The sequence below is a fragment of the Paramormyrops kingsleyae genome, chromosome 20, assembly GCF_048594095.1.
Source record: "Paramormyrops kingsleyae isolate MSU_618 chromosome 20, PKINGS_0.4, whole genome shotgun sequence".
Lineage (NCBI taxonomy): Eukaryota > Metazoa > Chordata > Actinopteri > Osteoglossiformes > Mormyridae > Paramormyrops > Paramormyrops kingsleyae.
This window is the reverse complement of record NC_132816.1, coordinates 8,379,589-8,407,004: the sequence shown is the minus strand read 5'-3', so window position 1 is coordinate 8,407,004 and position 27,416 is coordinate 8,379,589. Positions and strand designations below refer to the sequence as shown.

Here is a 27,416-nt window from a genome sequence, read left to right as displayed (position 1 = left end):
GCAGGCTGTTCTGGTTGTACTCCAGGAAACAGGTCCCCATAAAAACTCAATCAAACAAAAGTCTGTGGCTGAAATGAAAAAACTAAAAATGCAAAAACTAGCATTTTTCCCATAGAAATGAATGAGTGGTCTCCATAAAGATATGTTTACCCGACGTGTGTGTGTGTGTGTGTGTGTGTGTGCGTGTGTGTGTGTGTGTGTGTGTGTGCACATCAGTTTAAAAAAAAAAAACAGACATGACTTGCTGGCCCAAAAACCCATCGGCCCGCCGGGTCAATGTCCAAACTGCCAGATGGCCAAGAAGCAGCCATTAAAAAAATCATCAATTTTAATCAGAATGTCACTGGTATTACAGTCACTGGTGTTACACCATATCCTTGAAACCAGTGATTAATGTTAATGTAATGAATGATCAGAAAAAGAAAAAGCTAATTAATATGGACATTAGAATTTGTTAATGTTTTATCTGTTTGTTTTTCTATTTTGTAAAATAAAATGAAATAAAATTCTGTCACTGCTGTTACATGGTGTGTCACTGGTATTATAGTGCAGTTATGACAAGATGATTCTTATTTTTGATGAACTATTGTCTTTATTAAGAGTATCATACTTGAACTATAAATTGAAAATGAACAAACTGACAAAATACATGCCTCATTATGTAAACACCAGTGACAAACTATGTATTTTGCATTGATTCTGTAATTTAAATGATGAGATATTGTATTGTTTGGAAAACAATGTTAATGATGAAAACAAAGCAAGCCTCATAAGTATAATGGTGTATTAGATTCAAAGTTACCCTGCTAACATATTTGCAAATGAAACAGCATTTTTTTCAACTAGCAATAATTGTTTTACATCATTGTATGACCTCTACTATAAATGCAGTATAGTAACATTCCAAATACAGATGTAATAAATTTAAACTTTAAACCATTAACATTTAAAATAATTAATAAGTTGGTAGACCGCAATCCAAACTGGAAAGACTAGATTCAGGTCAGGTTAATCTTGCACTCAACAAACCATTTAGAAACACATTGCATGTTGTGTCATCTATCTCACAAAAATGAATGATGCACATGCAAGTAATTTAAACATTAGCATATACATTCATTGCACAGACAAACACCTACAAATGTATTTATCAGTCCAAATTTCATAATGCTTGTCCAGGGCAGCAACATGGTGACATATACATGTATGCCATAGAAAATATACATATTTAACATCTCACTGTTGCAAGATATTTCACAGCCAGTAGTATTGCATAGGCAGCAAAGGCATTTATAACATTACAATGTCAGATTTTTTTTCTTTAAAAATATCATTTCGTGCTTCCTTTTTAATTAATGATATTTCCGGATATTGTTAGGAATTTTGTGGATAAGAATACGGTGGAGGTAAGAATACAACAACAAGGAAATCGGATTTGAACCAGAAAAGAGTGAAAAATACACAATACGGCAGACTGAAACTGAAATATACTTTATGGATATTATGTCATCAGTAAAAAAAAAAAGGATGAAGCTAATATTTTCTCTGTATATTTATCCATATAAATGAGGAGGCTGAGATATTTTCCAAGAGCAAAACCCTCATGTTTTACTAAGCTTCTGGACAGAACAGAAGGACTTACAGTAACTCAGCCAGACCCTGCTGTGTTCCTATCTGTTCTAATCATAGATATAAGGAGTTGGAAGAGATGGGGAAACTGGAACATGTGTGTCCGGGGCAGCAAAAACTGCAGTTATGCACAGGGGGGTTAGTATTTTTCTAAACCATATAAGGGGGTGTAGAAATAGAAAACTAAAGTAGCTTGTTTTATTCCACTCATACTGATGTGGCAGGGATGTAGGTGCACTTGAGGAATCTACATTCTGCCAGCCCTTGTCTGCCTCATGGGATGGTCTCCAGCTTGGGTATGAGCTGCCGATCCATCTGCTCGAAGGTTTCATCTCGTTCATTTTTGGTCTCCTGAACCTCACAGGTAGCCTGGTGATGTGTCTCCCACGTGCCTTCCTTGTACGAGCAGAAACATACATTCCGTTCGTCTATCTCCACCCTCACCCCGGCTGGGATCACTATGTTTCCAACGAAGCAGTTTGGTCCTGTAATGGGGAAAAGAGTCATTTTCACACAGTACTTTGTATGCGTTTCTGGGTAAATGTTTCACTATATGATTTATAAGTATCTCATGGTACTCCTTATATATTTAAATACATCTATTGATTCATTTAATATATCTATAGATACAAGGGAGTAAGTGAGAGTTTGAAATCGTGAGACAATAATTTAAACTTAAGTTCTATTTACTGGAGGGATAAATAAAGTCTATTTACATATTGTGGGCTACCTACACCCCTACAGCCAACCCCTAGACGACGGCAAAGAGATGCGAGTTTGTTTGTATGACTGATACATATCTGCCTTTGTGCTCATGCTTGCTTCTTATTACTGAGACATCTGCATTATCGTTAGTATCAGAGTGCACCACTGCAGATAATATTTGTCATTTTTATGTCACGTGTGCTCAGCAAATAATATGTGTGAGTGCAATTCAATATGTTTAAAGGTCGATGAAATAATTGTGTGCCTGTAAACCTTTGAAGAGAGGAGTACTTGCCGTTTTTGCACACAGGACAGCACTGGTGGGGCTCGTATATGGGGTTGACACAATGCAGACCAGGACACTCGGCCACAGTGCAATACACCTCCCTATTAGCTCCGCATCGGCACCTCTCACATGGGGACAACTGGACAAAACAGGCAACACAACACCGTGGGTAGAGAAGCAATATGGTATTTATTTATCTATTTTGTTTGTTTGTTTATATATAGCTGGCACATGCTGTTCCAATGAGCAGAATGTAATGACGTACCGCTACTATTTATAAAACAATATGCAATTGCACAGTTTCCAATTATACTGGTATGTGAACCTTAAGTCAAAGGGATGTGCTGTAGACAATTCTGTTTTAAAATGTTTAAAAAATATTTGCAGTGGCCGCACTCGCAAAACGTCTCGTCTAATGAGATTTCTTGGTTGGAACTAACTGTAGTATAATTATAAATATTTTTGTAAATTAAGTTAGCAAGGTAATGTTGCACCATGATATTATTACCAGAGATCAAATATTACAATATTATTCTAGCATTAAGCTAACATATTTGATCCTACGATGTACTTTTTACACATTTCGGCTCCTATTTGTTAGAACTTGATTAAGATTAATGTAAAAAACTATCACGATTTTTCTAATCATTTCAATCAATCATAACACACCGCTTAGCCCAATAATTAAGGTTACTGTTTAATAAGACAATATTGAAACAAAAACAGTAATGAAACAAGAATTATCATTTAGAAAAATTTCCAACACATATTACATATATATGTATAAAGTTGAGAAAGTTACAGTTGACGGCTCCGGCGACACTTTTGGGGACAATGAGGTGGGGAGGGGTCAAACAGATGTGACAAGTTTTCAAGTTTTTTTTTTCTAATTAGATAAAATACATTCAAATATTCAAAGTATCGAAAAGATTAGTAATTCAACTCCAGTTCCAATATCCTTTTACTGTATGTACTATTTTTTCAAGTTATTCGAAATTAAAATACGTTTCACTTTGTATCTTACCATGAATTCCTCAAGGACTCTGTAGGTTTTTCCCTTATGGATACAGACTCGGCTAATAGCTTCACATACCGGACAGCACGACTTGTAGGTAATACGCGTGCATTTGGGATGAATCCGCGGACAACTAGGTTTTATGCAGATGGGACCATCTTCGGTGCAAGTGCAGGGGCAGGCAGTGTGACCGGGGAAATAGACTTCTCCTATACTGTAGACAAAGCCGTGGTCATCCAGGCACCACTTTCCCCGGTAGTCGCCAAAATCGTAGTCGATTTCGCTCTTGGAGTATTCTGCTGCCACGCTTAGAGTCAGAGAGGCGAATACGAAAAGGGAGCGTAATGCGTAAGGGCTCATCGTCGCTTCAGTCCCACGATCAGTCTATCTGACGCTTATTGCATTTATATAATGACTACATGCAACGGCGACCAGCTGAGCATTTTTTCTTTCTTCCAGCGAAGGATAAAAAGGACTCCGTCAGAAATCTGAATTGCATGAAGGTAACGTACTGAATAAAATTACTATTTGCAAGAATGTCAGGCAAGACAAAATTTGTTTTCCACCAGGTCAAACTAAAGGTTACGTAAAATACTCAATATCTCTCTGAAGGACACTGGCACAGCGGCACAACAAATGACACTGAAAGGGATGCAAGGAAATTTTCGGCTTTCACGTTTACCTCTTTCAAAAGAAATCTGATTTTGTCAGATTAGGAGCTTGAAACGAAATGTTACAAAAAATCTATAAATAAATTAACCACAATTGCAACAGCACCCCTTATGCATGATTTATGCTATGATATGTTAATTTATGCCAATTAATTTTTATGTTTTAAGTTATTTTAACATATGAAATTGCAGACCTTACTAAAGGTCTGAAATTATCTGCCTTTAAATTCTGGAATGGCTTTTTCATTATCAGAAACTATTACCTTTTTCTATAACCCAAATATAGATAGCCTGTTCACAGCATGTACATGTAGTGTATACAGCCTCCAAAACAAACACACAGTCGAATTAACCGCTCTCTAAATTAGTTTAAAGCAATATTGAATATTATCACATTTATGAAAATTTAATGCAGGACTATTGTATTAGACTGCATTAGTTTTAGTCTAGTGTTCCTAATAAACTGGCAAGTGAATGTATTTTCTATTGCTGATTTTTCTGGATGGCTGCTGCCACACCAGCTCATTGCTACCAACCACCACTAGCATCCACCAATGTCATAAATGCTTTAATAACTTTGCCACTGTCCTGAAAACCAGCAGTCTAGGTTGATGGTAAATATAACTCAAGAGATATATAGAGTAGCTCTATAACCAGCGAAGTGCAACTGAGGATGAACTTAGTAAGAAATTAAGTAAGTAAGTAACTATTCTAACTAGACTAAGAGGGAGAACATCTTTAATTCTATTCATCTTATGTATCTTAATAAAGGTCTGTTTTCTTTGCATGTTTGCCACCTACAACCACCTGAGGGGAACTGAATGAACCTGCTAAATTTCCAATGACCCAGATCACGAGCTCCAAAGTGACCAGGGAGACAGGACCAACTAGAAAACAGACTAAGATGCTACCTGCAATTGATATATATTCCTCGTATTAATAATACATATTACTTCAGGCCTCAATCAGAGAGATCTGGCTCATCGCTTTCATCACACTACTCTGTCATATCATCCTGGGCCAACTATCCCTATTTTCTCTTGCATTCGGTGAGCATTTGGAAGCCCAGAGAGAGAATATAAACCCACCTGCCAGAGGACGCCCAGGTTATCCTGGACTGCAAAGAGCTCCGCTGCCAAACACCATCATCTGCTATTACAGAGGTCTTTTCCACTGCACCTTCAAGGCCTTGATAGATATTCCGCCTTTTGGTGCCATAACTTTGTGTCTGCATTGTATACCGGGTTTATTAGTGACGGAGAGCTATTCAGACAGTAAGGAATCATTCCTGTTCTTACCCCTGACATGGCCATTATGCTGGGTAAGGGCTTCCTGTTAGAGCTTCCTCGTAAAATGTAGGACCCACTGGCCAGTTTTGCTGTCAAAGTGCACCAAATCTCTGCACACAAAGTGAAACACACACAGCCTGTTACCAGGCTTAGGGTACATGAGTAATGCTGCATCTGTCAGGGAAAGGTGCATAAGTTGTTCACCAATGTCATCCCCATGTCAGTTTCTGGGAGCATAAATTGGCTGTTTACTGAGGCATGCCTACTTGTGAGCTATCAGAATGGTCTTGTCAAGGCATGATGCCTAGCCTAAACACTCTCATCTTTGTCTACAGTACTAGTGAAAAGTTTGGACACACCTTCCTATAGAAAGGTTTCTTTGTACTATTATCTACATTTTACAATAACTATAAATATATCAGAACTATAAAATAACACATATGGAATTATCAGAGGTGGCACAGTGGTTAGCACTGTTGCCTCACACCTCTGGGCTCAGGGTTTGAGTCTCCACCGTGGCTCCATGTGTGTGGAGTTTGCCTGTGTCGTCTCCGCTGTGTCGTCGTGGGGTTTCCCCTCTACGGTCCAAAAATTCAAAATTATCCACTGAGCAAGAAAGTATCACACCAAAAAAAATCATTTGTTGGAGGGGGAGGTAAAGGTCTGGTGACATTTGGCAACGAATAATAAATCCATCTTATTAATAACATATTAACAAACAGAAAACTTAATGTAGAAAAAAAATGAACAATAAATATCAGTTCAAGTTTTGTACAGATTTGTAAAAATGTACAAAAAAACATATACCAAAACATCTCTAAACAGGCTGGACTGGTAGAAAGAACACACACATTGTGGATGCATATATGTGCCTGTGGCAGTAAACAAATGAAGTTGAGGGTATTTGAGCTGTTGCGATCAATTGAGAACAACAAAGCTTTTGATATACTATATTGAAAGTTGATAACTTATTGCTTCACTTCACACTTCAGTATAAAAAAGAAAAAATTATCCACTCTGTCTGTACACATCACTTCAAGATTTTTGTAAATTCGCTCGACTAGTGTGTCCTCCTGAGCACACACAACAAAATCACACCATACCATGCCAGTCAAGAGGATCTGTCCTTGAACTTACCAGTAGTGTTTGTGCTACCTCTGAATCTGCAACACATTGCTTGACATTTTCAGTGAGTAACAGTGTGCCTAGTTCTGAATGTTGGGGCATTTGACTTCCAAGGGATCAAAGATTACTCCATATGGAGAGCAACCCAGCCATGGAGCGTCGTGGAGAACAACAAACAAAAGCCAATGAGTGCTTAACATATATGTGGGATCTCCTTCAGGACAGCTGGAAAAGCATCTCAGGAGACCACTTCATGAAACTGGCATAGAGGAGACAGTAGCGTCAGCCGGTCTGGATCAGCTGGGGTTAAGGGCCTTACTCAAGGGCATCAGCCTGCCGACCCAGGGATTCGATCCAGAAACATTCTGAATCCCAACCCACAGAGCTGCCCCCCCTCCCCCAACATTCTTTTATTTAATACTTTTTAGTCAGTACATAATCCATATATGTTATTTTATGACTTTGATGTAGAGAATATTACAAATAAACATTTCTATGGGTAGGTATATCCAGATTTTTGACTGGTACTGTAAGTCCAAGAACATGGCATGCCTCATGGAAACATGTAGATGTTACTGTCATCATTCTCAAACAATGCCATTTTTGGCATGAACTCTACACCTAAGTTGCAGCTTCAGTCCATTGGGCCATGTTGAATGAGACCTCTATGGATTTAACATGCACTTGTTCCTGTCCTGATAAAACAGGCACGTTCTGAAAGCTCAAACCCATAGTTTTGGATAGGAAGGCAAGGCTGAGTGGAGGCACCTGGGATGCTGGTGGCCTATGCTGGAATGAGAGCACTGCCTGCCTGTACAGTCCCAAAGTTAGATTCAGCTAATCAGCCTGCAGCTGATATGCCAATTGTTGTAATAAAAGGAGCAAATAAATCACTAAAGACTTTGTTGACCTCTGACAGTCATGGCACTATTGGGCAATTCTCCATCCAACGCCTTGTAAAGTCAAATTCTGAAAAATATTAAATCTGATAAAGAAGAATGCATATGGCACATCGGCAAAGGCAACTCAAACGAATAACGGGGTTTGAGTGTTTTAACAGCAAGTAGGGAAAAATAGTAGCTTAGATGAGAAATTTTGATTAACTAAAGTTAATGAAAATAATATTTAAAAACATATTGTATATTATACACTTAAAAATGATTCAGCTTCCTTGTTGGTATTACTTAGTTTTGATAATATGTAAATATACAGTATTAGTTTTTATGCATAATAATTTGAATGAACTCAGTTAAATCGTACAGTGGTTCCACACAACTAGAATTAGTTTTTTAAATGAAAAATTCATTTTAAATGTATACGTTCACCTTGTGTTCTGAGAATAGAATATAGTTGAATTAATCCCACTAAATTTTCTTATGCATGATTAAGCCAATTGAATCATTTTCATTCAACTTAAATTGGGTATATAATCTAATAGCAGCTGTGGATATTTTCACCCACTATCATGAAGAAGACAAATGCCAAATGCTGACCATACTTACATGTTCTCTATTTATAACATTAGAAAAGCTGTGACTATTCATGATGTATTCATGATGTGACTATTCGGGGTGTGTTTGTTCATTTTTATTGCCAGACCTAGCCTTATATATGCAGAAAGGTGTTAGGAGAGTTGCGACACCCTTTGCTGTGCATCTCCTGGAACCTTTGGAACCTGGGACCACTAAGGTTCACTTATGGAGAGAAATGATTAACAGGATTATTCTCCCCTGTCAACAGGCAACTCCCACAATAAGAAAACATCACAACCTGTTCATACTAACCCTGATGTTTCCTCCACCCACTGAAGAAAACTGGTTGAAAAGATCCCAAGACTGTCTGTCAGCTCTGTTTTGGCGAATTCAGATATCCAACATCATAACTCAATTGAGACGATCAACCAAGTGTATTTACAACCAGAGCAAGGCAGAAACAGACTCTGCATCTATAATAAGAGAGGACCTTTGTCCCTCTTTATCAACCTCACCCAGGCATTCCGCAATTCTATATTCTAGAGAAAATCCTGAAAATCCATATAGGGTTGGCTTTATTTAAAAGTGGAGCAAACAGGTACACTACAGTAACAGCACCATGATGATATGGCCATAGTTAAATGATGAATTGGAAGTATGGGTACAGTGCTTTGCTGAAGTCCCACCTTCTGGAAACAGGGAATGTGAAAAAGGTCCATTACTGATACAAGAAATGCACATAGCAACATAAAATCAGCCAATCAGTGTCCTCAAATCGGATGCCTAAAGGGCCATAAATAAATCGCCCCCATTAAGAGCCCTGGACATTTGCTGGGGGTGCCAGACCACTAGGGGTGACCTAGGAGGGCTGCAATAGCATTGCACAGTCGCCTTGGGCCACCATCTTTTGGCAAGCATATTCTGTACACTGCATATGGTAATGAAAAATAACTTTATATAAAAGCAAAATAGATAAAAATGATATAAAGAGAACACATATTACTTGATGTGACCCACACACACTGAAAACAATACAGTCGTGAGCCTAGAATATTTTTCACCAGCTGCCACTGCTAAAAAGACAAATAAACAACAAATAAAGAAATTTTCAGCAGTTATTTTCTGAGCAGGGAAACTAGATTGACTAATCTGAACTTAGATGAACACAGAGATAAATCCCCACATAAAGATTCAATGTAAGGTTCATGCTACATTCTGAGCCTTTGGACTATCAAAAGGATACATTATACCTTTATGAAGACACATTACACCAGAACACTGAAACCCATTGTGATTTATGTGATTGAACAATCAGAATCCCATGCAGAATCATTTAAAAATTGGTTTTGTGTTGTTGTTTAAAATATTTTTGTTTAATATTTTAACATCACAATTTTTTTTATCTACATCTCATATTACATGTTGTACACTGCCTCATCAAAAAAAAGGTCACCATTTGAATTTTTATATAAGCAAATATTTTATGATTGCATTATTATTGCAGTAAATAATAGGTTTCAGTTGGCAATAGTTCCTTTAACTTCAACTGGCCCAGTGTGTAACTTCTCATTTATTAAACAACCATGTCTGAAAACGTATCCCATGGTCCCATGTACATTTAAGAAGGGGCAAATTATCAGCCTGCATCAAGCAAAGAAAACAACTAAGGAGATTGGTTAAAATATTGTAAATGGGTTAAGAACTATCCAACCCTTTTAAAATCCTGAAACGATGGTGATGAACCGTCAACTTTGCGGAAAAAATGTGGTCTAAAAAAAAGATTCCTTGATAAGAATGATTATGACTGGAGATCACTAAAACTCTTAGTAAAGTCAAATCGTTTAAAAAAACAGCAGTAGAACTCATGGCTACATGTACAGTAATAGTGAAAGAAAGAGCACTTCCATGCACAATGAAAACTTCCAAGATTGGGACTAAACAGCTGTGTGACCACAAGAAAAACACTTTTTTGTGAGGCTAATTGGAAAAAAGACTTCCAGGAAAGGGAAGGGAATCACATGAAGGGAAGGACCCTTCATGCATAATGCAACATGAAGTACAAGCCTCTGGAGGCAGTGTTACAATATGGAGTTGCTTCTGTTGGCCTGATCTAGGCTCAGCAACATTATGCAGCAATAAAATGAAGTCAGCTGAGTACCTGAAGGAGCAGGTTATCCCATCGATGTATTTTCTCTTCCCTGGCGGCACGAGCACATTCCAGGATGACAATGCCAATACTCATCAGGCTCAAATTGTGAAAGAGTGGTTCAGGAAGCATGAGGAATCATTTTAACACACAAAGTGGCCACCACAGAGTCCTCACCTTGACCCCATTGAAATAATTTGGGATATTCTGGAGAAGACTTTATGGAGTGGTTCAACTTTATACACGATATTGGCATAAAATTAATGCAAATATAGAAAAAAATAAATGTTGAGATGCTGCATAAGCTCATTGACACAAGCAAATCGTAATGAAAACTAAAGGCAGTCCAACTAAATATGATTAATATTTTTTCATTTTTATCATTTGTGTAATATCATCTAATCCTGGATATCGCATCAAAAATAACTTAGCATGCAGATTTAGCCTGATTTCCATTTTTGCTATATCATGTTAGAATGATGTTACTTGATACCAGAAGTGATGATGCCCCGTATCAACTCAACAGCTGAGCTTGAAGATTGCAGGGGGTCACATGGAGCAAATATATGACACATGTTCTCAGCATTTGACTCGTTGCCTTTCGATACAAAGCCAAACATTCTGAAAAAAGAGAGATTCTTAAGGTCGCATGTCTTGTAATACGTCAACAAGATTGTTATTACAAAGTACAGTGCCTTCCAAAAGGATTCACTTTTTCTAAACATTGTTGTGTAGACCTTTTTCCGAACTTAATTCTAAGATTTTTGAACAGACACATAATTACCCCATAATGACAAAGTGAAATCAATTTTTTCTGATACCTTAAAAAGTAAAATCCCCCATTTACATAAATATGCAGTGCCTTCAGTCAGTATTTGTATAACCTGGCTTAGAAGCATGTCAGCTCTGTATGTCTATGCTTGGGTATTTTCTTCGATTTTCCCTTGCGTATCCTTTCTGCTAGACTGGAGGGGAAACGCTTGCAAACTACAATGTTCTGCCCTGTTTACAGTTTTTCTAGGCTTTGTCTGAACCACTAAAACACATTCAAAAACTTGTTCTGCAGCCACTCCAGCATTGGTGTGGCTGTGTGCTTCAGGTCATGGGCATTGAGAAAAGTAGATCCCAGCCCTAGTCCAAGGTTGTGTGGATCAGATTTTCTTCAAGGATTTGTCTTATATTCCACCCTGTACAGTGAATTGGGAGTCTTTAAAGAACAGATGTGTCTATCATGCCAAGGGAAATTACCATAGGTGGATTACAGAAGTTCTAGAGACATGAGCAAATGAAATAAGAACTGAGCTAAATTGGCATTGATAATAAAGGGTCTGAATACTTATATAAATAAGGGATTTTGGATATTTAAAATTATTGATTAGGGTGTCACTGATAGTCACTCATATGAGGCCTTTTTAATGATGAAAGTAAGATATTACAATTTGAGATAAAGATTTACACTGGAAGCAGAAAAATAAGAAAATAACTTACATTGCTGATTTGCAGTCCTTTGGCCAACTGTAGAGAAAAGTTGTGAAAAAAAATGTTATAAATAATAAAGCAATGGCGACAGAGGCAAGACAAGCATGTTTTATAAAAGTATCAACAAGATATGTTTGATCTTACGTTCTGTTGTCAGGATCTTCCCCACAATAACTCAGTAGATGGCCAGGGTAATATTGTCTAAAGAAGACCCTATTTGGAAAATTTTATTTGTTAATAAATATCTTGACAGAATATGGTGCATTCACTATGTAAAGTAAGCTGAATTTACAGTAACAATTTGCAAACGCTTTGTGACAAAAGTTTCCTTGCAGATTTTTCCTAAATTTGACTTTGGAGAACAATCTGTATGAAATGTTAGAGCAATTAGATCTTTGTTCCCCAGTGTTTCTTTTCTATTCATTTTGTTTTCCCTATTTTGCGGTTTGTGTTCTGCTTTGGTTTTTGCTTTGTGCCTTTTGTGGTTATGTATTACATTTCTTATTATATTCCTAGTGTTAAAATCTGTTTCCTACTTTCCCTGTTAGTGTCTTAGTACCATTATTAAGTTAATTAGATCCACCATTTTCCTGTTTCCCTGTGCCTCATGATTGTTCTCACTGGTCCTGCGTTGTCTTGTTAGCCTAATGTGTATTTAAGTACCTGCTCCTGCTCTGTTCTCCAGTCTGTCATTGTATGTAGTTGTGTAGGTGAATGCAGTGTGTTTGTGTTAGAATCTATTATTGTTTTGTTAATGAATGCCGTTTCTTGGAGCCATAAGTGGATCATTGTCTTTTTCCCGCAGGCACTGTGCCATGCCCCGATAACATTAATGGCTGCTAAAAATTCATTCATAAATTCAGATGCATATGTGTATTCATTCATTTCATTCATTAATTTATTTGTTTATTTATTGTTTGATTGTTTGACTAATTATTGTCTGGGTATTATGTCAGTAGCTTTATGTTCAGGCCATTGATTTCAATTCCTTCAGCTTTCTTACTTCCTCTGAATGTCCGTTAGGGTGATGCCTTTAGGTGACACCATCAGATTGACGATTGTTGGTGTAGGTATGTTTTCTTGCTGAAAAATGGCAGATACTGCTTTCTGGAGGGCACAGGGTCCTGTCAGCATCTCTGTGCCCACCGTTCTCAGGTACAGGAAATTATATGCTGAAAACAATATAAAAAGTGTGAAAATGGAAATGTCATCATGCCATGTCATTTATTACTGCAAGGTTCTGGAATGAACAGCATATGATTGTCATTTTCTGCAACTAATTCATATAAATATTTAACATTTGGTTTTCCAAAAATTTTCTTCAAACTTAACGGCAACAAAAATGACATAATCTTACTGGTTCCAAATCCGCACACAGTTTCAGTATTCTCATTGATGGTTTCTCTGTCTCTAAATCACCTCAAAAGTAGATTCTCCTTTAGTTGTCACATTAGTAATATCTGTCAAACTCCTTTTTTCCATTTATGTATCATTGCCTGGATTCATCATGCCCTCTCAATCAAACACAATCAGGAGCTCGTAAGTTATCTGACTACCTCCCGGATTGACTACTGCAATGCCATTCTAGCTGGCAGTCCTAAAAATCTTCTCAACAGACTAGAAGTCATTCAAAACTCTGCTGCCCGTATCATCACTCAAATTAAATCTAGCAATCGCATCATTCCAATACGCATTCAACTTCATTGACTCCCCATCCCCTACAGGATCAGGTTCCAAATCCCTTTACTTAATTTTAAATCCTTTTGTAACCTTATTGTAACCTAGTAATATCTGTGACTTCATCTATTCCTGCTCTCCCTCCCTGTCCCTTTGCTCTTCCACTGCACTCCTACTTAGTGCACTTTTCCACTGCACCAAGTACCATACTTTTGGTATGGTACTTTTCCTTTTTCATTGAGTACCCTTACCAGAAAAATGCCAAACCAGCTGTGGTATTTCTTTGGTATTTCTTTTGCTCATGCAAAAGTAGTGGAGGTAAAGTTTAAACTGTTTTTTAAACATATACTAGATAATATTGAAGAGTAAAAATAATTAAAATTGCAAATCTTGCTAAGTGTAAAAATGTTTTAGCGAAACTTAGACTCCCTGCATTATAATGTCCATTACGAATTCAAGGTAAGGAAGCAGGGGTGCTGCTAAGGATTTTGGGCCCCATGAAAAGAATCTTGACAGGGCCCCCAACACAGCTGAGACTACCAGCACCACAATTTTATTGGGGGCTTCTCTGGGCCCCCTCTCAGTCATGGGCCCCGAGAATCGTCATCGTTTACCCCCCCTTTACAGCGCCCCTGTAAGGAAGCCTGATCTTAATCTTGCTGACTAGTGATGTATGAATTGCATGCACATGTGCATGACATGAGATGTTGGTATTAATAATGCTCCACACAGAAACATGCAACCTCCACACAGAAACATGCAACCTCCACACAGAAACATGCAAACTCCACACAGAAACATGCAACCTCCACACAGAAACATGCAACCTCCACACAGAAACATGCAACCTCCACACAGAAACATGCAACCTCCACACAGAAACATGTAAACTCCACACAAAAAGGCACCCTGGGTGACCCAGGGACCAAACCCAGGACCTTCTTGCTATGATGGGACAAGGCTAACCACTGCACCACTGTGCCACCCTTTTCTGCTATACTATGTTTTATTTTTGATTAGGTGACCTTGAGTGTTTTGAAAGGTGCCCTTAAAGAAAATGCATTATTATTATTATTGTTGTTGTTGTACTAACAACAACTACTACTACTATTACTGCTACTATTACAGCAACAACTACTACAATAATAATAATTACAATATCACCCATCCCCATTTTACCAGTGTTGTTCTTGTTCTTTGTAAATGTTGGGCTTGAGTCATGTTTTTGACTATTACTTTCACCTGTGTAAAAGACTAATTTGTGTGATTACTCACCAGACTGTTTTGATGACCCTGTTCCTGATTTTTCCTTGCTGTTATTATTCTCTCTGGTCCTGAAATCTGTAACAAGATTCAGATGTTACAAGTTGTACTCTGGAAATGACAAGCTAAATGCTCAATTTTACTCTTATGATTAAGTAAGTCATGGCTATTCATTTTACCAATAATTAAAAAAAAAAATTAAAACTAGCTTCCACACATTTTTCATGACATTGTAATATTTTATCCCACAATTAAAGATTAACATAAATAGTTCCGTTTTAAAATGACAAATAAATGCATTGTTTGTATTTGTTTTTTTAAATTTTCTGATCTTAATGTATAATTTAAAAAGTATTTGTTTGTTTCATTTATACCTTGTGTGGGGATGCGCAGTCTGCAGGGCAGTGCATAAGGAGTAATAACATGCTGGTAGATCAGAACAGACAGGCTACCTGCAGTAGAGCGGAGAGAGTTGGCTCTAGTGTGATGCTATTTGTTGAAACACAAATAAATTAAACAAATGTGTTTTTTTTGTTGTTTATACAAGGACAACACAAGGTGTAGATTACAGGAATGAATGTTTGCTTAGAACCAACACCAAACAAAATAGAATTTGATTTAACTAAGTACTCCAGCTGTTTCTTGCAATGGACTGGCATCCCATGTAGAATGTCCTCTGCCTAGTGCCCTGTGATTCCTGGGAGAGATGCCAGGCTCACCCCTCCAACATTAAAATAACAAATCTCTTTTTCCCTTATCACAGTGCAGTGAGGAGTGGGGTAGAATGTGTAATACCACTCTGTCTCATTGTTTGCACTGTGATATGCTTCTGCATTTTACAGTTTCATCATACATGTAGCCTGCCTGACCTTTACATGCCATCAATTTAGATTGTAATTTCTAATGAAAATGATAAATACATTTAAAATTACATCTTTACAAGTAAATTCATTTTAATTTAATATCATTTATAATTACCAGCTTTTTTTACTCTTCAGTAACATCTTAATTTAGACTGTAAATAATCTGAAGAAAATTATGCAATTTTGTACAATATAATTTATATATAATTTGATGATATTGTCACCAAATATAGATGTTGAAAAACCCAAAGTCCCAACTTTTTTGGAATTGGGGTTGTACACACTGAATGACTCCACCCAGGATATTTTCTTCTACTGTCATTCCTCTCCAAACCCAGTGAAAGACCTAATGAGAACTTACCAAAATATGGCTCTTCAGTGGACCCCTTAATACAAACACCTTTAGCAGATGATTCAATAAGGTAATGTCTCACTAGAGATGTACTATGGATGCCGTCACCTTTAATAAAACAAGCAGTTATTAATAAATCAATATCTTTAGCTAGAAAAGTGCATTTCCGGAAGAAAATGCAAGTGTGATTATTGCACAGCAACAAGCAGGTGCTGCAGGTTGTTGATGTGGTGTCTCACAGCTAACCAACTGTTCAATTCACAGAAAATAGCCAAAAATACTAAGTTGATGTGATGTGTTACTGAAGGTGGTCATGAAAGTATTTCTAGGTGGTCGCTAAGGTGTTGCTAAGTATATAATGTGGGTGCTAGGGTTTTGATATGGTGTTGTTAGGTAGTTGCTAAGGTTTTGCTAGGGTAGTTAAGGTGGTCGCTATGGTGATGGTTGCCCATAATGTGTGATTGTGTGAATGTGCACATGTATCTGCCCATGATGGACCAGCATCTTCTCCTGGCTCCCTACTCTGCCTGGCATAGGCGTCAGACCACTTCATGACCCTGCACTGGATAAGCAGTAGCTTTCTCATTATGAAATCAATTTCTAATAAGTATATAGTTTTGTATCTGCATGCGTGATTACCTTGGTTACTTAGCAGTTACAATTTAAAAATGTCCACGGGAGGTCTTACCCAACTGGCAGGTAGATTGGAGGTTTGAATATTTCTCATGAACTTTCAAGGCGAGTCCAAAGGAACCTTGAAAAGAGGTACTGTTCCGTATTACAAAGGAGCCCGGTTCCTGATCTTGCAGGAGGAAATCCGCTTTAAAATCAGACAAACCAAATATCAATGTCAATAATATAAATGTTATATATGGTACAATGAAATGCAATACAGAAGGATATTCTAACAGAACCATTTTACTGTGATGTGTGTTTAAAACTTGCTTAATTGTATTGGATATTTAGGTACAGACTTTTCAACTTCTAAGTTTCTATTTATTTCCCTTTAAAAACATTAGTATAAGTCAGGATTTCTCCTTTTTCTGCTTCCTCTAGTTGTGTTCCTGCCCACAGTTCCTTGTTCCTGTGTTTTGGGCATATCTTTCACTACAAGAAATCAACTGACTGCAACTACTGATCAGCCTAACTGGCCAAGTGCCCATACCTGTTCCTCGTTGATTACCTCTTACCCAGTGTTTTTAAGTCTTGTTTTGCTAGCAGCCAGTTGCCAGATTGTCTTGTGCTCCTACTCTTGGCAGTATGTATGTTTGTATCTATGTATGTATAGTACAGCTGTTTGCACATTCAGATCAGATGCCAAACTGCATTTCATTGTCAGAGTACATTGTACTTGTACTTTGTGCAATGATAATAAAGTTAAATCTTGTTTTGTCAACACACCACCACTGCGGTGAATTCCATTAGCTTTACAATACTCCCTGAAAAAAATGGTCAGATCTGAAAACAGAGAGAATGCGATGACCTGCTGTGCCCTGAGCCAACGTAACTGCAACAACTGGGAGCAAACCCACATCCTCACTCTCATATTTCAACATTCGTATAGCATCTAATAGGGGATGCACTGTTATCCAGTGAGGTACCAGACCAGATGGGAGATACTGAAGTGGTACATGAAGCTCAGAACAAACAAATGATAATGTCAATGTCATGCCGGCATCACTGATAACTTGCACATTAATGGAATGACCTGGCTTTTGATTGATAAAAGTACACTATGAACATTTCCTAATACTTTTTCCATATAGTGTAGCTTAATTGGCACTCATCTCATTGTCTGCTTATGCTGTTGAATGCTTTACTGTTGTGCATTTACTAAACTTTGATTTGATTCAAGGGTGTTCTGTGGGGGGTGTTTCAGGAGTATAGGGTACAGGGTTCCTGAGTCTTCTTCACTCTAAAGTACTTTTCTCAGATTTCTGTTGTCTACAACATAAACCATCAGGGCAGCACCAGGTCTCAGTCGTCACTGAAGGCAGAACCGGACAGTTGGAAGGACTTAGACACTCTGGCCCATGCCTGGCCAAATCTCAGGCTCTGTCACATGCTCCCGTTGTCCTGCACAGCCTCCTGCTAATTGAGCCAAGGTGCCTGTTGAGACCCTGATTTCCATTGCTTCGTCTTCTTGCCAGCTAGCCGTCCAGACAACATCCACTGTCTCAGCTGGACAGCCAAATTTGGTATCCCAACCCAGGTCATCTGCAACTTTGGACTTGGACGCTGATGGGCCCAGCCCCGTTTTAAAGGTTTCTGACAGCTAAGTTCACCACACTATTCTGAATGCTAGGGCTCCATTCACCAGAGCACTGTATAGTTGTGAGTGGTCGATATTCAGTACTAAGGTTCTGTCATTGCAGTATTCTAATCTACCCATAGTCCTATTGGCTTACTATTGTCCACCATTCCAGGAGAAGGTCCACGAAAAACCATTTGTTCCCTGTTCAACCAGTTATTTGTGTGTTTCAGGGGTAACAATGTGGAAGCTGCCATCTCTAAGCAGTGGTTCTTCTGCTGGATCATCAAGGTCATCTTTAAGGCTTAGAATGTTAGTGGCCGGCCCTTGGCAGTTGGTGTTGATGAGTGTTCCTATGTCCTGAGCTGCACTCAGAGGTGTCTACATAGCGGACAACTATGCTGAAGTTACTTGGTGCTCACTGTGCTACGTAATACAAGGTAAAAGTGGTTGCGCCGCAGATGGTGGAATATGCAGTTCATTAGGCTTTGGTGAGTACTTCCTCATGACTCGTGTTAGTATGAAATATCATACCGCCCCTGGCAGTTGGGAGGAATGAAAGAGAACTCTACTTCTGAATGTTACCGTGATTCTATAAATTCCAGATGATCATCAGAGTTACCTGTTACTCGGAATCTGTGAGAAGATTCTGTAGTAACAGAGTGTTTCATACAAATTCGTCCCATCAAGCTCATTTGGGGAGAACTTAACTAATAGCTCAGAGTTGTTAAAATCTTGTCTAGCTCTGATTTAGAGGAACCCAGGGTTTTAGCTTGCACTACACTAACAGGGAGACTATTCCATACTCTAACTACATGCTGTGTAAAGAAGTGCTTTCTCAAATCCATTTTAAAACGTTCTCCCATTAATTTCCACCCATGGCCTCGAGTTCTAGTATTTAAGCTAATATTGAAGTAGCCATTTGGCTGAACAGCATCCAGACCTGTTAGAACTTATATACCTGGATCATGTCCCCCGTTAGTCTCCTTTGCTCGAGGATGAACAGATTCAGCTCAGCTAACCTCTCCTCATAAGACATTCCTCTATGACCAGGAATCATTCTTGTAGCCCTACGTTGAACCCTTTCCAAAGGAGCAATGTCCTTTTAAAGGTATGGTGACCAACCCTGCACACAATATTCTAGGTGGGGTCTTACCAAGGAATTATATAATCGTAGCATCACCTCTCCTGACTTAAACTCCACACATCTAGAGATGTAACCCAACATCCTACTGGCCTTTTTAATTGCTTCTCCACACTGACGAGAGTGGGACATGGAAGCATCAACATACACACCGAGATCTTTCTCATAATTTGGACTGATACAAATATGGCTGCAACATATGCAAAATACACCAAACCTCTTGTTTCAGTTCAGAGTGAAGCAAAACTATACGTATACCAAAATACCATATCATTGGACAGCAGAAATTTCAACTGATGGAAATATATACTAATATTTCAGATATGGGATACTTAGCTAATAGTGTTGATACAAAAACTAGAAATAGATGACTGGACAGAGTTCTGAATTTAAACATAGAGTGAACATACTCACAAATAATACATAGTCAATTTCAGTCAGGGGAATCATTAACTCTCTAAACAAAAAAGTGACCACTGTAGCTTTGGCATATATGTAAACAATATGGTTTACTGTTTGGCAGGATGAACAGATTGGGCAGTGCCAGAAACTGTAATGTGGTCTATGCATGGTAAAAAAAAATGTACTATGTGCATGCATACTACATGGGGGATACAATTCAGGTGGTGTGAATCAGGTAGTAACACATACCCTCGCATGGCCCCTACACCCAACCCCTATGACGAAAATTACATCACCACAAAATTCTTACCCTCCTCTCGGGTGATGTGTGGGCGGAACCAGAACTGTGATTTATCCATCATAGATTTTATGGAGGGCTGGTTTCTTTGCAGTTGGACTGAAAAAAGATATCAAAGGGTATTTTCATCAATGTACGCAGCAGACTCATTTAAGTGCCTGAGTGATGGGGACAGCGGTGTACTTGATTACTTATTACAATTAAAGGGCTCTATGAATTGAATTACGGTTAACCTATAACTAATGTAACTTACAGGGTTGTTAATATACTGTTTGTATATGATGATGCAAAAGAAAATAGTTAAGGGATCCCAGAAGTAAAGGGCTCTAATTGTTCAAATATATAAATATTTATTAAACTGGAAGCCCAAAAAAGTATTTTAAGTTCGACAGTACAGGAATTATCAGTTTTGAGTACCAGAAATCTGTATAGTGCTGTTACCATGTGGAGACAGGGTGGAACCATCCGAAGATATTTTCTCCAAATTCTGGCTTTCCAGGATGCAGACTGGGTGCTCCTTCTGAGGATGTCTGGCTTCATCCTTAGTCTCAGGGGCTCCATTAATCAGAACCACAGGGATGTCTGACACAGATCCAGCCACAGAAGATGAGCAACTGTTTGGGTTGGAGGTGCAGATTACTCTGTGACTGTGATGAGGTGTTGTGTGCAGAATCTGTGCAGACTTGTCAAGTTTGTGTTCAGAGAAGGATGGTTTGGTTCGCCTTGGTGATTGAGGGCAGGAGCTGATGACATCATTGTAAAGTATTGGGGAATCAAAAGTACTGCAATCTGGGAAATCAGCATCATCGCTGAGCAGAGAATGGCAGCTGGATAGAAAGAAAGTTTTTTTTTATTGAATGACAACTAAAATAGAACCAGAAGCAACAAAATACTTAAAATAAAACGGTAACAATAAATGAAATTTATATAAATATAGGATTTCAAGACTGTCTTCAATAAGGCTTTTTTTTCGATATTTAACAGTTTCATCTGGGACTCTGACTGAATATATCAGGCTTATCAATAGTTTCTTTGGCTCCATATAGGCCAATTCAAACAAAAGAATGAATGAAATCACTAATCTCTATGGGGCTGCTTACTAATATTTCTATTTTCACTTATGCATAATTGTGTATAATACAACGTTTTATATATTCCATATTTAACAGATAGAAACTTTAGAGTCAGAAGCATAACTTAAGGACTTAGTTATATTAAAAAAGAATGGGAAGCCGGTTTTAAGCCTGAGTGTAAAGTAAACAGGAGGACAAACCTGCCAAGAATATAGCTGGTGTCTGACTTGGGAGAACAGGAGAGCAATGAAGAGCCACTGCCACGACAGCGGCTCAGCAAATGCAGGGAACCGGAAGGAGATGACGCTTCCCAAGAGGCAGATAGGGGAACCTTACTTCTGCTGGATAGGAGATGCTGTGATAAAGGATGTGAGCCAGAGAAAATCAAGGAAGAATTGGGGGAGCAGCTTGTTCCTGAGGACAGAGGAATGGGCACACTACTAGAGTGTGCGGAGACTGAAGGTGAGATGTTTTGTGTCTGAGAAGAACACCACTTATCCTGGACAGGAAGGTCTTCCTCAGGTGATGTGTCTATAGCTGTGGATCAGGAGACAGGCAGTGACAAATTGGAACATGAAGTAAAGGGATCACACTACAATCATTACTGTTACATTTTGATGTCAATGTCAACTTTATTTATAAAGCACTTTTAAAGATAAGCACATTTGTTAAAAAATAAAAATTGATAGTTATATATGGATTCTTATTTTTTCCATGAGAACCTGAGAAGCCTTCACAGCTCCTAAAACAAATCTTCACAACAATCACCATGACTGTAATACAAGGGTGTGTAGTTAAATGCAGTGAATATATGAGCCTGGAAGCAAAGGAAATTCCGATCAAGCACATGCCTGTTTTGAGTAACACCCAGCTTACAGTCTTATGATGAATACGCCAATTTAAACCATCCAAATCAAATAACATTCTCCAAGATAAGTTTCAGCCTGTTTTGGAATTGCTGTATTTGTGGCCCACTATTCCTAGATATGGGAGGCTTCTACTAATCCATTTGCATAATCTGTCTGTTACTGGCAATGAATCTGTACAGACTCACGACACCTTAGGTTCCAGCCCATTATTTGGACCAGCTATCCAAAACAGGAACAAGGTTGCAGTACAAAATTCATATATCTATGAAATTACTAATAAATCGCCATCTTAAAATTATATAGCTATATTCATATTTTTATATTACCGTTTCTCTTGATTGCTTTGGCAAATTTCCTGAAACATACTTAACATTCTCACGACTCATAGGCATTCTGGCTGTCATGAATTATGGCCTTTTGCAACTAAACCATATTGTTGTGCTACATGTATGAACTGTTTTAAGAAATGCCGTTATAGTCAATGCAGTGTTATGTATGTTTCATGAAATGTGTCAAAATCAACTGAGAAAAACTACAGTATTTAGTCTTAACATTATGTCTTTAAATACCTTATAAAACTTGATTAGCCTGATGAGACACATCATTCAGAAAGGATCAAACGTGTGCTTGTTTTCAGGCTGTACGCAGGCCTACCTGTACAGGGGCTGCTGTCAGGACTCCCTCTGATCGCTGAAGGACCACAGATCGGTTCGAATGTAGGGTCCAGCTCTAGAATCAGCTGATTTAGATTCTCCAGAGATATATCAAGAGTGGGGGAGATCGGATCCGTCTCCCTGCAGTCAGTCTGCCTCTGACTTCTAGCCCAGGGTTCAGTAGATAATGCATGGGAAAGTGGGTAGGCTGACAAGTCATTGTTCTTTGCAGGAAGGTGAAGACGCTGTCTGAAACTTTGCACATGTGCTGTTGGGATCGCTTGTGATGTGTGTTTTGATATGGGAGTCATGCATGCAAAAGAATCTCTGTTTGCCATATCAAGCTATAACGATATTATAGCAGCAGTTGTATAAATCTGAAAAAAAAATACATATGTTAATGTCATATTATAAAAGATATTACATTTATATACATATTTCATTTATATGCACATTTAATATGTGTTGATAACACTTAAAGCTGTCGTCTATATTGCGTTATAGATGAGAGCTTCATAAAGCATTCATAATATATGATAAACATGGCTAAAACGGATTGTGTCTTTTTAATATTTTGAGCCATGTTTAGAACGCTTTAGGAATGCATTATAACATGTTATAAATGTGTTCATAGATTCTTATAGACATGACATTCATAGAAAGTGTTATTCATATATCCAGTATTATTATGTTTGACTGTCACAATTTCTTATTTCTCGTGCTACTTGATCATCTTGTTAATGCATTTCACAAAGGATATATTTGTGTGTGTGTGTGTGTGTTCCTCCAGTAAATTCTATAGTTAACTAGGTTCACATTCTTTAAAGGTGTTCATTTGCCCCTGAATATATCACTATGTACCTAGTAATGTTGTTCCTGCTTATTTATTTATTTTACAAGAGGAGACACTGTAACACAAAGGCCACATCATTTTCCTTTTCATATTTGTCTTCTCTGATTTATGTAGTATTATTTTAGTATATTTACTAAATCTCTAGTCTTCTTCATATGCAAACTTCCTATAAACATTTTGTTTATGCTCTGCATTACTCTGATATTTAATGTTAAACTTGATTAAACCTAAAAAGCTTTAAAGTGTGCAAACTTTTGTGGGTTTATCTCACACAAACATTAGTTTAAGCTTGTCCTAAGCATTGTCCTAAGAAGTGACTCATACTGGTGACATAATCAAATGCATTAAATATAATCCATAAGTGTCGTCCTTGCTTTTGTCTAACAAGGTGTGGTTCCTGTTGAGTCATAGATCCAAGGAACATTGCTATGACAATGGTAGGCCTGCTACAGTTTTTATCAACTGCTTTGATACATTTCTAAAGTGGCTATTAGAATTTGCAAAACTACAAGTTATAATCCCCACACGATAATGTCACTTCTGCACAGCAGAATATCACTTGTCATTGTTTCACACTAATTTCCAAATATTTCAGTATATTTATGCAAATGGTTATGTGCAATTGTTATCATTTGGCATAATGTTAAGTTGCTTGTTGTCAAAATGGATTATGGAATTTCTCATTGAAATAATATTACACCCAAAACTATATATGTAAGTCATTGTAAGCCACCACATGTAGAACAGTTCAGACTGATTCAAGAATATATGCTATAAATTCCAGTGATACGGCATTTTTGTGTTTTTGACCCCCACAATACATGATTTTATTGCCATTTTGTGGTTTTTGTGTTAAGCGGTGCTGTGAAACTTGTACATCTGCATGCAAGTTACTAATGCATTTTACATAGTAAAATGTAGAGCCTTGCAATATTGAAACTGGTGTCTTTGACATCAGTACCAGTTTGCTAAAGAAAAATGATGAGTCAGTAACAGTGAGGAAGTGCAAAATAACTATTTTTCAGAATTGTGGAACTCTGGACATTTTGACAATGTGTCTTTTGAATGTATTTTAACTCTTCATAGAGCCCTTTTATTGTAATAAGTAATCAAGTACACCGCTGTCAGCATCACTCAGACACTTAAATGAGTCTGCTGCGTACATTGATGAAAATACCCTTTGATATCTTTTTTCAGTCCAACTGCAAAGAAACCAGCCCTCCATAAAATCTGTGATGGATAAATCACAGTTCTGGTTCCGCCCACACATCACCCGAGAGGAGGGTAAGAATTTTGTGGTGATGTAATTTTCGTCATAGGGGTTGGGTGTAGGGGCCATGCGAGGGTATGTGTTACTACCTGATTCACACCACCTGAATTGTACCCCCCATGTACTATGCATGCACATAGTACATTTTTTTACCATGCATAGACCACATTACAGTTTCTGGCACTGCCCAATCTGTTCATCCTGCCAAACAGTAAACCATATTGTTTACATATATGCCAAAGCTACAGTGGTCACTTTTTTGTTTAGAGAGTTAATGATTCCCCTGACTGAAATTGACTATGTTTTATTTGTGAGTATGTTCACTCTGTTTTAATTCAGAACTCTGTCCAGTCATCTATTTCTAGTTTTTGTATCAACACTATTAGCTAAGTATCCCATATCTGAAATATTAGTATATATTTCCATCAGTTGAAATTTCTGCTGTCCAATGATATGGTATTTTGGTATACGTATAGTTTTGCTTCACTCTGAACTGAAACAAGAGGTTTGGTGTATTTTGCATATGTTGCAGCCATATTTGTATCAGTCCAAATTATGAGAAAGACCTCGGTGTGTATGTTGATGCTTCCATGTCCCACTCTCGTCAGTGTGGAGAAGCAATTAAAAAGGCCAGTAGGATGTTGAATTACATCTCTAGGTGTGTGGAGTTTAAGTCAAGAGAGGTGATGCTACGATTATATAATTCCTTGGTAAGACCCCACCTAGAATATTGTGTGCAGGGTTGGTCACCATACCTTTAAAAGGACATTGCTCCTTTGGAAAGGGTTCAATGTAGGGCTACAAGAATGATTCCTGGTCTTAGAGGAATGATCAGTCAGTAACAGTGAGGAAGTGCAAAATAACTATTTTTCAGAATTGTGGAACTCTGGACATTTTGACAATGTGTCTTTTGAATGTATTTTAACTCTTCCTAGAGCCCTTTTATTGTAATAAGTAATCAAGTACACCGCTGTCAGCATCACTCAGACACTTAAATGAGTCTGCTGCGTACATTGATGAAAATACACTTTGAGGGTACTTTTCATTTTAGTGGCACGTACTAATTCATTGATAGAATTATCTGCTTTTGAGACATAATTGTTTTGGGTGAGTTATGGCCTTTTGCATCTTAACCATGATGCTATGCAATACGCATAAACGAGAAATACTTTTATAGTTGTAAAAATGTCCGAAAGCAATCGAGAAAAACTGTAATAGTTCTGCCAGCTCTAGTTGCAAAAATAACATATTTAAGATCGGAAATTACCTTAGCTGACTTCTTAACCTTAACGGTGCTGATGTATTAAATGGAAAAGATCCATAACGCGTAAATGGAATATCAGAATTGTAATGCGAGCCTATAGCAACAAATTTGTTTCCATCGTGTGTTTTATACGTTCTTTGCTTTGGATCTTATTTCAGGTGATACTAGTTTGTTTATAAACATTTATAAAACACTAATAAAATCGTTTAAAATAATTTATTCTGGTTATTTTCTCCATTATTAATATCGGGCAGTTTAAATTACCAGGTTGTATGAAACCGGTATACATTCAAAATTTGATACCTGATGTACAGGTAGTTCCCAGGGAACAAAGTTTCTGCCTTTAGGTCGAAGGTAAGTCGGAATAATGATAATAATAATCATTACTATTATTACTTTACTTCGAACTGACGAACCACTGAAGTCGCGCAATGTTTTCACGAGCGTCACAAATACGTCCGTGCGCTCATTGTTTTAATATAACACACTTCATGGCGGTCCGTTCCTTAGTACAAGTTATCAGACGTTCTTAACCGGGGAACTGCATGTGTATCATGAAGTGCCAAATGAAAGCCTTGGTCTGTTAACATTCTACGGTACTTTTTTTAACATTGATAGTTCCATTGAAACTAACATTCAAAATATCTACAATATAAAGGTTTTCAATTCATATATTTCTATCTATTTATTCATTGTTATTATAATTAGTTCAGTTCCTTACCTTGTGTTGCCTGAATCAGAAGTCTGCTTCTGTAATAATGAAAGCTTTGATGTTTTCCGTGTGCATGCACAAGTTTAACTAACATGTAAGTCTTTTACAGAAGCACATAGCCTACCTATCCCACTGCCAGCCAGTCAAAGGGCCGCTATAGCTCTACAGGCACATTCCTGGGTGTAGCTGCTGATGAAATGAGTAAGAGCCGGGCCCGGCTTCACGGGGGGGCCAGGGTGGGCCAGTGGGCGGGGCTGGCCCACCCAGCCAAGAGGTGTTGGAGAAATAGAAAAAATGTGTTCTTTTCCCGAGGACATATTTTTTCGTTTTATTTCTTGCAAAAATGTATCTTTGATTTGCGCATAAACGTAACAAAAGTATAAATATTCTCGGACTCCGTACATACAAACAGCGCGTTCATACGAACGGAGACGATCATCCATCGATGTTAACTTTGATAATTTTATGTGACATTTTGGCGGTCACCCAGTTTACTGTGTGCATTTCTGTATCTACAAAGAAACTTTGCTGTCTGTACATTAACTGAACATAATATCAACAACCATTTTCCATCTTGTCATCTTAATTGTTCGTACCAGTTTTCGATCTTTTATTTAGCTAAACATTTAGACATTTTGATAGGTTGCTAGCTAAC

At 37.8% G+C, this 27,416-nt stretch overlaps 2 protein-coding genes and 1 long non-coding RNA gene across 4 annotated transcripts; 1 reads left to right on the top strand and 2 right to left on the bottom strand.

Moving 5' to 3' along the window:
- Positions 1-566: 566 nt before the first annotated feature.
- LOC111850800 (von Willebrand factor C domain-containing protein 2-like) lies at positions 567-4,129 on the bottom strand. 2 transcript variants are annotated; one of them, XM_023825076.2, is made up of 3 exons: positions 3,645-4,129; positions 2,630-2,759; positions 567-2,114 (listed from the first exon to the last, which is right to left on the bottom strand). In XM_023825076.2, the coding sequence occupies exons 1-3, from the start codon at positions 3,993-3,995 to the stop codon at positions 1,903-1,905; spliced, it is 693 nt and encodes a 230-aa protein (XP_023680844.2). In that variant the 5' UTR covers positions 3,996-4,129; the 3' UTR covers positions 567-1,902. The 2 variants fall into 2 exon arrangements, with proteins under 2 accessions (XP_023680844.2, XP_072559637.1); XM_072703536.1 differs by having other exon boundaries at positions 3,714-4,129.
- Positions 2,671-9,941, top strand: LOC140581311 (uncharacterized). Its single transcript, XR_011984374.1, has 2 exons — positions 2,671-2,805; positions 4,095-9,941. It is a non-coding gene; the product is annotated as an uncharacterized lncRNA (long non-coding RNA).
- Positions 9,128-27,200, bottom strand: LOC111850793 (tensin-4). The gene is made up of 13 exons (XM_023825059.2): positions 26,771-27,200; positions 22,664-23,039; positions 21,341-21,677; positions 20,509-20,894; positions 20,080-20,166; positions 16,661-16,792; positions 15,982-16,080; positions 15,132-15,209; positions 14,770-14,835; positions 12,821-12,989; positions 11,962-12,030; positions 11,827-11,853; positions 9,128-10,959 (listed from the first exon to the last, which is right to left on the bottom strand). The coding sequence occupies exons 2-13, from the start codon at positions 22,998-23,000 to the stop codon at positions 10,821-10,823; spliced, it is 1,926 nt and encodes a 641-aa protein (XP_023680827.2). The 5' UTR covers positions 23,001-23,039; positions 26,771-27,200; the 3' UTR covers positions 9,128-10,820.
- Positions 27,201-27,416: the final 216 nt, after the last annotated feature.

Bases quoted from the DNA above. Each gene is read 5' to 3' on its own strand.
- LOC111850793 (XM_023825059.2), bottom strand. From the start codon at position 23,000: ATGGCAAACAGAGATTCTTTTGCATGCATGACTCCCATATCAAAACAC. The intron at 21,678-22,663 runs GTAGGCCTGCGT...CCTGATCCACAG, and splicing joins TGACAGCAGCCCCTGTACAG to CTATAGACACATCACCTGAG. The intron at 20,167-20,508 runs GTAACAGCACTA...ATCTTTTTTCAG, and splicing joins TTCCACCCTGTCTCCACATG to TCCAACTGCAAAGAAACCAG.
- LOC111850800 (XM_023825076.2), bottom strand. From the start codon at position 3,995: ATGAGCCCTTACGCATTACGCTCCCTTTTCGTATTCGCCTCTCTGACT. The intron at 2,760-3,644 runs GTAAGATACAAA...TGTTTTGTCCAG, and splicing joins GAGTCCTTGAGGAATTCATG to TTGTCCCCATGTGAGAGGTG. The intron at 2,115-2,629 runs GCAAGTACTCCT...TCCCCATTACAG, and splicing joins CTGTCCTGTGTGCAAAAACG to GACCAAACTGCTTCGTTGGA.